This window comes from Panulirus ornatus, chromosome 11 (genome assembly GCF_036320965.1).
Source record: "Panulirus ornatus isolate Po-2019 chromosome 11, ASM3632096v1, whole genome shotgun sequence".
Lineage (NCBI taxonomy): Eukaryota > Metazoa > Arthropoda > Malacostraca > Decapoda > Palinuridae > Panulirus > Panulirus ornatus.
Window position 1 is genome coordinate 42211329 of NC_092234.1, and position 12051 is coordinate 42223379.

The following is a 12051-nucleotide window of genomic DNA, read 5'->3' on the forward strand; positions in this document are numbered from 1 at the left end:
GAAAAAAAGATATATTTGAGACAACTACAAAGGTTAACATTCACGAGTGATAGCAATGCATCTCCTCTTACACATACTAAATGTTTTTGTTCTATGACTCGTCTAAATTAATCAGAGTATGTAGGTGTTACAGAACGTGCAGGAATCATAGCAGAGGATCTCTATGACAGGTATCTTCAGCATTGGCTGAAATGCTTTAAAAAATGAATAAACTTAAAGATAAAAATGTGCACTTTTGTTGATCTTTAACATGTCTCTTCCTATGGAAGGGGATGTTATGATTATGTGACAGACACTCATACCCTGGTGATGCTAGACAATAACAGATTTTTCTTACAGAGCACAGTTATTTGGCCTGTGACCTCCACAAAACTGTTTACCATTAAACAGCACCTTCATCATTTGATGGCAACCTTTATTATACGAGAACTTTTCGGGCCCCTCTTGGTTATTTGGGATTTTGGTCTATCCGTCTTTCAACTGCCAGGGTCACTAACCCTTAAACCTTTGGGTAAGAAGTTCATAATTTGGCACATAATATTAATAACACTTGATAGTGGTGTTCACACTCAGGCCATGACCATTTAAATATGTTTTTCCTCCTACCAGCAATCTACAGTTCTCTTCTGAATACAATATTATTAACTAGGCGATAAGTAATTCCATCTTAAGGATATCATGAATAACTTTAAAAAGTTCATAAACACCCACCACCCATGTTTCACAAGCCAAGTGTAAGATTTCTCTTTTCTGCATATTCAAAAATTAAACAGAATATGAATATGCAGCATCATGATAAAAGATGTGAAAATTTATTCTGTATACTGATGCTCTATACAGCAAAGTATGAAAGGTTATCTACAATATTCTGCTGCATTTTTGGAAGATGTTGTGTGGCATATGTTTACAGATGATGGCTGATGATTGCTGAAATTTCCCAGTTTAGCCTTTTACATTTTTTAAAACTTTTTGTTACATATTCACCATTTTCCATATTAGCAAGGTAGCGTCAAGCACAGAAGACTAAGTCTTAGAGGGAAAATCCTAACTTGGCCCCCTTCTCTGTTCCTTCTTTTGGAAAAGTAAAAGCTGGAGGAGAGGACTTCCACCCCCCAGCTCCAAAAATATTTCATAAAATACCTTGACGCACAGTAAACAGTGGCTATTAGCTTAGGAGACTGAGATGGAATTGAAGACTTCAGACTCAGAAAGTGAGGAGGATTTTAGAGAATTAATCCAATCAGTGATATAAGAGAAGGAAGAGATAAATGAGACAGCTAGATCTAGCCCTTGGTTATTAGTACAGCGAATATCAGGAATGTAAGCATGGTCCAAGGAAATGAATGTTTTGAGGAGTACGACACTCAAAAAAATAAAACAATTGCACTACTAAATTGATTAAATTCAGGAATATATGTTTTTTACATTTTTTAAGTATATATTTCTTAACGCTATCTCGCTAATGCGGGAAATGGCGAATAGTTTAAAAGAAAAGAAAATATTTCTTGTATTTTTTAGTTTTTTAATTTTAATTAATTGTAGTTTCTTGTAAAAAATAAATTGTAACTGATTCCTGATGAAGTGGAAAAAAGAATATTAGCAACATATTCCCTGCATATTACTGGCCACTATTGAGGGCAGGAAGAGGGAACTGGATCCCCCCAAAATTTATCTCTAAAACTTGGAACACGAGCTGAGCAAGGAGTGCTCATCCTCCTGAAAGGCTCAGACTGGGGTGTCCAATGAGCAGTTGGGAGCCACAGGAAGTGCTGGAGGAGATGAACCTGGATGATCTAACTCTGAGCAACATAGATGTCAGTGTGGAACATTTAATTGCTGAAAACACCAAACTATTGGCTGTCTCTTAGAGTCTACTGAATTTTTTTTTAAGGTGTCTAGTCCTACTCAACAGCTCCACTTTTCATTTTTATCTTTGCTAACTGTATCTGCACTTGGATCCCTAATATCTCAAATTCACTTAGAATTTGATCAGCCTTAGTAATTTTCCATGGATAATTCTTGTTCTTGTTTCTCTTTTCCCCTTGTCATTCTTCTATACTGTTCCTACAACCTTTCCATTTTAATACCTTTGATTATGATGTAAGCTTTTTATCCTTTCGTTTCCTTTTATTATCATTATTCTCTTGAATTAACATTACTTTTGACTGAAATTTACAATTGGTTATACCCACTTAAATGTTAAATTCCTCTCCTCTCCTGTCCTTGTTTCCCCTGTTAAATTCAATTTTAACTTCAATATTCTTTTAACAGTTACATTTCCTCTTGCATAGTTTACATCAGAATTACATTCCCTCCTTTAAGTTCATCACTGTAATCAATATTTTATTTTATGAGGGGTTACAAATGTAAGACTTACTAGTTGATAATAATCTTATGCACTGAAGCTAAATACCTGCTGTATCTTCTTCATTTGAGACAATATCATCACCATCGCCTTGGAATATTGAGGTGAGGATGGAAGCATTGCTTCCTAGATTGTGTTTGCGGATTACTTCTGTGTCCTCAGAAGGTTTTGTCTCACAGTTCACAGTCTGCTGAAAATAAAAATCAGATACATACTGATGACATAAAATTCAGTGAAGTAATTTGTGGTTTCAGTTCTTACATCAACTAAGAACTTCTACTTTAATTAACTGAAAAGTCGATAATATGAAATTATAAGCAAAAATGCCTCTTCCCATTTGTGATTCATGCCATACTTTCTACCAAGCAAAGAAAAATTTCATAATGGTCCTATTCATTAGATGCATAACATGTAACATTAGACACTAATTAACCTGTTCAAAACCACCATACCATTCACTGAATGTGTGCATATAATACAAAATATTTGTTCCTGAAAGCCATTAAAATCAGGAAAATGTGCAGCCAATTATTTTTTTTACATGTATGACGTTGCCATGTTCCTTACAAAGACATACATATATTTTGGTTTCCTTTGTTACCTGTATAATGCACAATCTACATTACACGACAGGAAATCTTAGTTTTACTTTTCTTCCCACAAACAGAAGCAGGCTACAAAACTGACTACAAAACTGGCCAACTAATTCAACTTTATTCCTACAGTGTATATACATATTAATGCCAAATCATTCCAGTGATACCATCCTAAAGATTTGTCAAAGAAGTATTTATTGCACATATCATATTTTACTCAGAGAACACTCTGTTGAACGGAAATACAGGATATGTAGAAATGGAAATAAGAGATCAGTAGAAATGTACAGAGCAGGGAATGGTTTGGGACTCAAGAGTGTCATAAATAAGTATACATTATAATGCTATGGGGACAATGACCTAGTAGCCATCAGTGCATGTAACAAACTAACTAACCAAAGTTTGCTAGCTTCTCAAAGACAACCTAAGCATTCACAATGTAGCTGACTGATTTCCCAAGTTTACTGCATCTGGAACAATCAAGCCACTCAAATTCGTATGCTTTTCTGTGTGTACTGTGCTCCTGCTATGGACAAGAAGTCAGCCAAGACTACATGTCTGAAAGTGTGGTGATGCTGTGTGTGTCTTTACAAGGTGAGCACAGGGCAGCTGAGGGGTGTGGTGATGATGTGGGGTGATCAAAAGACAGTTGAGGAGTATGTGTACAATGTGAAAGTTCCTGCTTGGACATAAGGAGTCTTGCAATAAGTTCAAATGGTATTTGTAAGGTTGGAAAGATGAGTACTGTCCAGAATGCAAAAGAGAAAGACCATCTCAGAGATGTCTGGAGAGTGTAGTTTTAGATAGGATTATGCCTAAAGAGGTAGTATTTAAGACTGGGATGGGAGGACACTTGTTTAATGATTGTTGATCATTTTGTTGTGTTGCCTGGTTTCTGTTGCTTGGGCAGTGTAAGGGTGTAACATAACTGAATCATCTATACAAGAAGACTTTCTTGACATGCTCTAAGGGATGTAATGGAACTTCATGAAGGAAAAGCTTGAATAAGATTGAAGAAGGAATTGCTTTTCGAGGAACTTCATTGTGCAGCTTGAGTATTTTGAAGATGAACCCATTGTGAGTGACACTGGCTTGTAAGAAAGATATAAAGTTGGTTTACTATTTTCTGGAATTGTTTTGGATGATGGTTTAGTATATCTTTTGTGTGAGGATGAGTTGGAGGACAGTAGTGTTGAATGCTTTGTTGAGATTCACTGCCACTAACAATGAGCAGGAGGGGGTTGTGGATGGTGGAAGTTATTCAGTATATGTTCTGGGATTTGTGTGCAGTTCATAAAAAAGAAAATAGATAAAATCAGTAACAACTACTTTCTCTTACCATCATGCATTTGAATGTTGCTCTACAGTAATTTGATTAAAGTTCCCCTCTTCTACCTTATCTCTTAAATTTCTCGTATGGACAATATACACATCATACAGAAAAGTACAGAATGCAGTAAAGAGTTCTGATAATATCAATAAAAATTAGAAATAAGGGTACTTTTACCACCAGAATGAAAAACTATTTATTTATATATCTGATGCCCATTCCCTTTGGCAAAACAGTCTCCATAACTGGTAAACTCCAGAGCCACTTCTTAGCCTTTAGTGCCTCACCCATGATAGACCATAGGTAGAGGGCAACTCTAATGCAGTGTTTTCAGAGGCTCCTATCTAATGTTCCTACTTATTCCTTCTACCTAATATTCCAACCTACTACTTCTACTAATGCTGACACCTAAATGTTCTTACCTTCTACCTAATGCTCCTGTCTAAGGTTCCAACCAACTACTTTCAATCTACTGCTTCAACCATCATCATCAATGAAAATGATATGGAAAAAACAAAAACCATGTGTAGTTGACAGTCTTTTTCCACAAAACATGAAGCCAAAATAGTGGAACAACGAAATAAGTGCCTGTTGAGTAAGAAAGTAGCTCATACGAAACTCAGAAACCAATAATCAACACAACAGGTTCAAAAATGTAACATGAATAGAGAAACTAAGAGATGTACACATCAAAGTCAGTATGATGCAAATATTGCTGAAATTAGAAAAAGAAAAAAACCAACTTGTAGTTTTATAATTATGTTTGAAGCAAGAGCTTGAGGGAGTTCCCAAAAGGGAACAGGTGTGAGATAGGTAGCTAATTGATCAGAAAGTCAGAGCAATCAATCATCCACATCTCATCCTTTTTATCTCACTTTCCATACTACAGTAATCTGATGCTCATTTGTCTTTCTAAGTCCTCACGTATTCGTGTTTTTATATAAATATTTCTTGAAACTTTTTGCCTCTTTTATTTCACATTAGACTCGTATATAGTTAACAAACTCTGTCTGCCTTTTTGTATAAAGGTGTATGTTTCTGTGTATTGGTATTCTTATGAAGTTATTCCAATTTCTACAGACTTAATGTAGTCACCCACAAAGGTACGAGAGGGCTACCCAAAAGATCCAGGAATTTAGTAACATGAAATAAGATTAATTTTCAACTGTTAACTAATTAGCTTACATGCTGACAAAACTTGATGGTTCACAAAAAACACATGCCATGTTGTAACACTGTATGCATTTGGAACAATCAGCTTCAAATGATTACTGAAGTACGAGCTAATGACAGATACTTTGATAAATTTAATCAAAATGATGGAACTCTACACCAGCTTCCTTTATCACATACTATGTTGGGCATTTACTGATTTTGCTGAAATGGTGTGACGTGATGAAAGTACTTTCACATGACGTTGGCTTTATAGAATATGAACAATTTCTTTAAGTACAGAAGTGTGATAAATAAAACTGTCATCTGGGAAATTGGGAGGTCACTTTATCAAGATCTGATTTCCCAATCAACATATAATTCTGTGCCATAAAACTGACATCTAAAACAAATATGCCCTAATTTTGTTATCAGTATCATATACTATAAGATTGTGAGAATATGCCTCAAAAAAGAAAATGTAAATGGGAATAAGCATGAAAAATATACATGCTACTCTAACAAGTGGATTGAGTGTTTAAGACTGTATTTCTTCATGGAAATAATTTAGCTTTCAAAAAGATAAAAAATTCACATTACATACCTCATCAAATGTTTTACTTCCTCCCATTTTCTTCTGCTTTGATGAGGCATGTACTCGACTTGTCTCACTCCCATTTTCAAAATCGTCAACAGATTGTGAAGTTATAATCCGACCTGCAAAAAATGCAAAACAAATAAGAATATTTCTTTTTTTATTTATATATTAAACTTGATTGTTGTTTCACATGTCAGTGAGGTAGCACCAGGAAACAAAGAAAGACCCATCCACTCATATACACACAAATATATACATACATGCACATATACATACATATACACATCAACATATACATACACAAACATATACATATATACATGTACATATTCATACTTGCTTGCCTTCATCCATTCCCAGCACCATGCTACCCTACAGGAAACAACATTGCCACCCCCTGCATCAGCGAGGTAGTGGCAGGGAAAACATTCATTCACACTCAGTCTCTCGCTGTCATGTGTAGTGCGCTGAAACCACAGCTCCCATCCACATCCAGGCTCCACATACCTTTCCATGGTTTACCCTATACGTTGCACAAGCCCTAGTTCAGTCCACTGACAGCACATCGACCCCGGTATACCATAATGTTCCAATTCACTCTATTTCTTGCATCATGCCCCTCATCCTCCTGCCGTTCAGGCCCTGATTGCTCAAAATCTTTTTCACTCCATCCTTCCACCTCCAATTTAGTCTCCCATTTCTTGTTCCCTCCACCTTTGACACATATATATCCTCTTGTTAACCTTTCCTTGCTCATTCTCTCCATATGTCTAAACCATTTCAACACACCCTCTTCTGCTCTATCAACCACACTCTTTTTATTACCACACATCTCTCTTACCCTTTCATTACTTACTCGACCAAACCACCTTACACCACATATTGTCTTCAAACATTTAAAATCCAACACATCCACCCTCTGTACAATCCTATCTATACCCCAAGCTTCACAACCATATAATATTGTTGGCACTACTATTCCTTCAAACATACACATTTTTGCCCTCCAAGATAACATTCCATACATTCTTCATTGCTTCAAGAACCTTCGCCCCCTCTCTCACCCTATGACTTGATTCCCATTCCATTGTTCCATTTTCTGCTAAGTCCACTCCCACTTCCATTGTTCCATTCACTGCTAAGTGGATATATATAAAAGCAAATGGTCAAAAATACAGAATCATTCAAACAACAAATTCCTTTTGGTAATCTTTTCATAAATTTATGTGAATTCGGCATAAGAAACAAACAATAATTATATATGACTGATGAATAACATGCAGATTAATTACCAAATACAAATGCCATACTTTTTTTCATACATATTCGCTATTTCCTGCATCAGCGAGGTAGCATTGAGAAGAGAGGCCTGAGCCATAGAGAGAAAATCCTCACCTAGCCCCCTTCTCCGTTCCCTCTTTTGGAAAAGTAAAAACTGGAGGGAAGGATTTCCAGCCCCCCACTCCCTAAATGCCATACTTATATGCCTTAAATTAGATCTTAGCTCCATTTCAACTTCAAGAGGGCACACATTAATGAATAATGGGTAATTCTAACAGTAAATGACTGTTTCTCATCCTAATAGCCTATCAGCAGTCAACCTTAATGTCATTTCATGAATAAAGTACGTAACTCTTGCCGAGTTAAACAATCACTTAGAACCATGTCTTTCTATCTGCTTCAAGTTTTGCTCTCCCTTCCTATTTTTGCTTTTACCTCTATCACCACCCCAACCATATACTAATGTAAAGCTAAGGGGAGAAATATGGCAAAATAATTAAAATGGTCAAAGACCCACATCAAAGTTTATTGATAAAAAAGAGAAATTAGACTGAGAATGGAGGGTGGAAAAGGAACAGCTACAATGGTATTGATGTAATCTATTGGACAATTTTGACATCATAACTCTTGACGAAGTATCAAAATACCCAAATTTACCCATTATAAAATGAGTTACTTCATAAAAAAACTTAAAAATACAGTCTTAGATGAGGACACATGTAGCACCTAGGATACATAACACTACTTGATTTTTCAGGGCACCTTAACTTTAAATGACACCAGTGTCATTGCCTGTCATATAAGAAATGACCCTAGAACTCATTTAAGAGTACACATGAGTGGCAGCACTTCTGAAGCTTGTAAGAGTTAACTTTATCTCATACCCACTTTGTAAATATGAAAAGAGCAGTGCTTCCAACACTGGTCACTTAAGACTGATCTTCATTCTGGTTAGTCCATAAAATATTTTTTTTTTTTTTTTTTTTTATACTTTGTCGCTGTCTCCCGTGTTTGCGAGGTAGCGCAAGGAAACAGACGAAAGAAATGCCCCCCCCCCCATACACATGTACATACACACATCCACACACGCAAATATACATACCTACACAGCTTTCCATGGTTTACCCCAGACGCTTCACATGCCTTGATTCAATCCACTGACAGCACGTCAACCCCTGTATACCACATCGCTCCAATTCACTCTATTCCTTGCCCTCCTTTCACCCTCCTGCATGTTCAGGCCCCGATCACACAAAATCTTTTTCACTCCATCTTTCCACCTCCAATTTGGTCTCCCTCTTCTCCTCGTTCCCTCCACCTCCGACACATATATCCTCTTGGTCAATCTTTCCTCACTCATTCTCTCCATGTGCCCAAACCATTTCAAAACACCCTCTTCTGCTCTCTCAACCACGCTCTTTTTATTTCCACACATCTCTCTTACCCTTACGTTACTTACTCGATCAAACCACCTCACACCACACATTGTCCTCAAACATCTCATTTCCAGCACATCCATCCTCCTGCGCACAACTCTATCCATAGCCCACGCCTCGCAACCGTACAGCATTGTTGGAACCACTATTCCTTCAAACATACCCATTTTTGCTTTCCGAGATAATGTTCTCGACTTCCACACATTTTTCAAGGCTCCCAAAATTTTCGCCCCCTCCCCCACCCTATGATCCACTTCCGCTTCCATGGTTCCATAAAATATGGCATTGAGAATTTAATCTGATCACTGATTAGCAAAGGGGAATACATTAACTTGCCCTACAAGTGGGTGGGTATAAAATGAGGGAGGTTATGCTCAATTTTCTTAGTTGCACTAGCTGTCCTATTAAGATGTGTTACTTGGAGAGGCAGATCCTGAGTGGTATGGGCATCATTTTTAGGTCCAACTGTTTTTATAGATTGAAAGATAATGCATGGATTAAAGATAATGCATGCACCTTGTGAACATATGAGTGAAAGACAATCAACACAGTCATAAAAAATATGGTTTCATAATAAAATCTGTGATAAAGCTTAAAGTATGCTTCAGTCTGTCAAAAATATTAGAATACTGCACGGTATAACCCTTAGATAATTAAATGTTTATACCCTAAAACGGCTTAAAATGCTTATACCTTAACACAGGTGTATTAAGGTATTTAAAATATTATTACACTGGATACTTTATGCCCAAAATAACTGAGCCACAGAGCCCTAACATAAATAATCCTAAAATATCAATATTCTGGAAAGAATATTCACTTGCCTTAATCAGTAACCCTTTGAAAAAAGTAATGCATCATTCACATTTGAAATAATAATTTGCAACCTATCATGACAAATCACCCCGTTGTAATTCAATGCTAACTACAAACATAAAACATTAATCTTACCCTCTTTGTCTTTGCATTTATCTTATTTTTTTTTTGCTTTGTCGCTGTCTCCGGTGTTTGCGAGGTAGCGCAAGGAAACAGACGAAAGAAATGGCCCAACCCACCCCCATACACAATGTATATACATACACGTCCACACACAAATATACATACCTATACATCTCAATGTACACATATATATACACACACAGACACATACATATATACCCATGCACACAATTCACACTGTCTACCTTTATTCATTCCCATCGCCACCTCGCCACACATGGAATACCATCCCCCTCCCCCCTCACGTGTGCGAGGTAGCACTATGAAAAGACGACAAAGGCCCCACTCGTTCATACTCAGTCTCTAGCTGTCATGCAATAATGCCTGAAACCACAGCTCCCTTTCCACATCCAGGCCCCACACAACTTTCCATGGTTTACCCCAGATGCTTCACATGCCCTGATTTAATCCACTGACAGCACGTCAACCCCGGTATACCACATCGATCCAATTCACTCTATTCCTTGCCCTCCTTTCACCCTCCTGCATGTTCAGGCCCCGATCACACAAAATCCTTTTCACTCCATCTTTCCACCTCCAATTTGGTCTCCCATTTCTCCTCGTTCCCTCCACCTCCGACACATATATCCTCTTGGTCAATCTTTCCTCACTCATTCTCTCCATGTGCCCAAACCATTTCAAAACACCCTCTTCTGCTCTCTCAACCATGCTCTTTTTATTTCCACACATCTCTCTTACCCTTACGTTACTTACTCAATCAAACCACCTCACACCACACATTGTCCTCAAACATCTCATTTCCAGCACATCCATCCTCCTGCGCACAACTCTATCCATAGCCCACGCCTCACAACCATACAACATTGTTGGAACCACTATTCCTTCAAACATACCCATTTTTGCTTTCTGAGATAATGTTCTCGACTTCCACACATTCTTCAAGGCTCCCAGGATTTTCGCCCCCTCCCCCACCCTATGATCCACTTCCACATCCATGGTTCCATCCGCTGCCAGATCCACTCCCAGATATCTAAAACACTTTACTTCCTCCAGTTTTTCTCCATTCAAACTTACCTCCCAATTGACTTGACCCTCAACCCTACTGTACCTAATAACCTTGCTCTTATTCACATTTACTCTTAACTTTCTTCTTTCTCACACTTTACCAAACTCAGTCACCAGCTTCTGCAGTTTCTCACATGAATCAGCCACCAGTGCTGTATCATCAGCGAACAACAACTGACTCACTTCCCAAGCTCTCTCATCCCCAACAGACTTCATACTTGCCCCTCTTTCCAAAACTCTTGCATTCACCTCCCTAACAACCCCATCCATAAACAAATTAAACAACCATGGAGACATCACACACCCCTGCCGCAAACCTACATTCACTGAGAACCAATCACTTTCCTCTCTTCCTACACGTAAACATGCCTTACATCCTCGATAAAAACTTTTCACTGCTTCTAACAACTTGCCTCCCACACCATATATTCTTAATACCTTCCACAGAGCATCTCCATCAACTCTATCGTATGCCTTCTCCAGATCCATAAATGCTACATACAAATCCATTTGCTTTTCTAAGTATTTCTCACATACATTCTTCAAAGCAAACACCTGATTCACACATCCTCTACCACTTCTGAAACCACACTGCTCTTCCCCAATCTCCCAATCTGATGCTCTGTACATGCCTTCACCCTCTCAATCAAGTGTGTGAAAGAAGAAAGTTAAGAGTAAATGTGAATAAGAGCAAGGTTATTAGGTACAGTAGGGTTGAGGGTCAAGTCAATTGGGAGGTGAGTTTGAATGGAGAAAAACTGGAGAAAGTGAAGTGTTTTAGATATCTGGGAGTGGATCTGGCAGCGGATGGAACCATGGAAGCGGAAGTGGATCATAGGGTGGGGGAGGGGGCGAAAATTCTGGGAGCCTTGAAGAATGTGTGGAAGTCGAGAACATTATCTCGGAAAGCAAAAATGGGTATGTTTGAAGGAATAGTGGTTCCAACAATGTTGTATGGTTGCGAGGCGTGGGCTATGGATAGAGTTGTGCGCAGGAGGATGGATGTGCTGGAAATGAGATGTTTGAGGACAATGTGTGGTGTGAGGTGGTTTGATCGAGTAAGTAACGTAAGGGTAAGAGAGATGTGTGGAAATAAAAAGAGCATGGTTGAGAGAGCAGAAGAGGGTGTTTTGAAATGGTTTGGGCACATGGAGAGAATGAGTGAGGAAAGATTGACCAAGAGGATATATGTGTCGGAGGTGGAGGGAACGAGGAGAAGAGGGAGACCAAATTGGAGGTGGAAAGATGGAGTGAAAAAGATTTTGTGT

The 12051-nt window shown here is 38.1% G+C and overlaps 2 protein-coding genes across 10 annotated transcripts in view; one reads left to right on the plus strand and one right to left on the minus strand.

Moving 5' to 3' along the window:
- Window positions 1–12051, plus strand: part of LOC139751427 (L-sorbose 1-dehydrogenase-like) — an 87917-nt gene that overhangs the window by 48346 nt on the left and 27520 nt on the right. The window lies entirely within an intron of this gene.
- LOC139751425 (bestrophin-4-like) overlaps window positions 1–12051 on the minus strand; it is a 140182-nt gene that overhangs the window by 2664 nt on the left and 125467 nt on the right. For 6 of the 8 annotated variants that reach the window (XM_071666826.1, XM_071666825.1, XM_071666830.1 and 3 more), the window contains 2 exons: window positions 6048–6160; window positions 2414–2555 (listed from right to left, as the gene is read on the minus strand). In XM_071666826.1, coding sequence (XP_071522927.1) covers window positions 2414–2555; window positions 6048–6160 — 255 coding nt within the window. The remainder of the gene's footprint in view (window positions 1–2413; window positions 2556–6047; window positions 6161–12051) is intronic. The other 2 variants (XM_071666828.1, XM_071666827.1) reach the window with 1 other exon arrangement.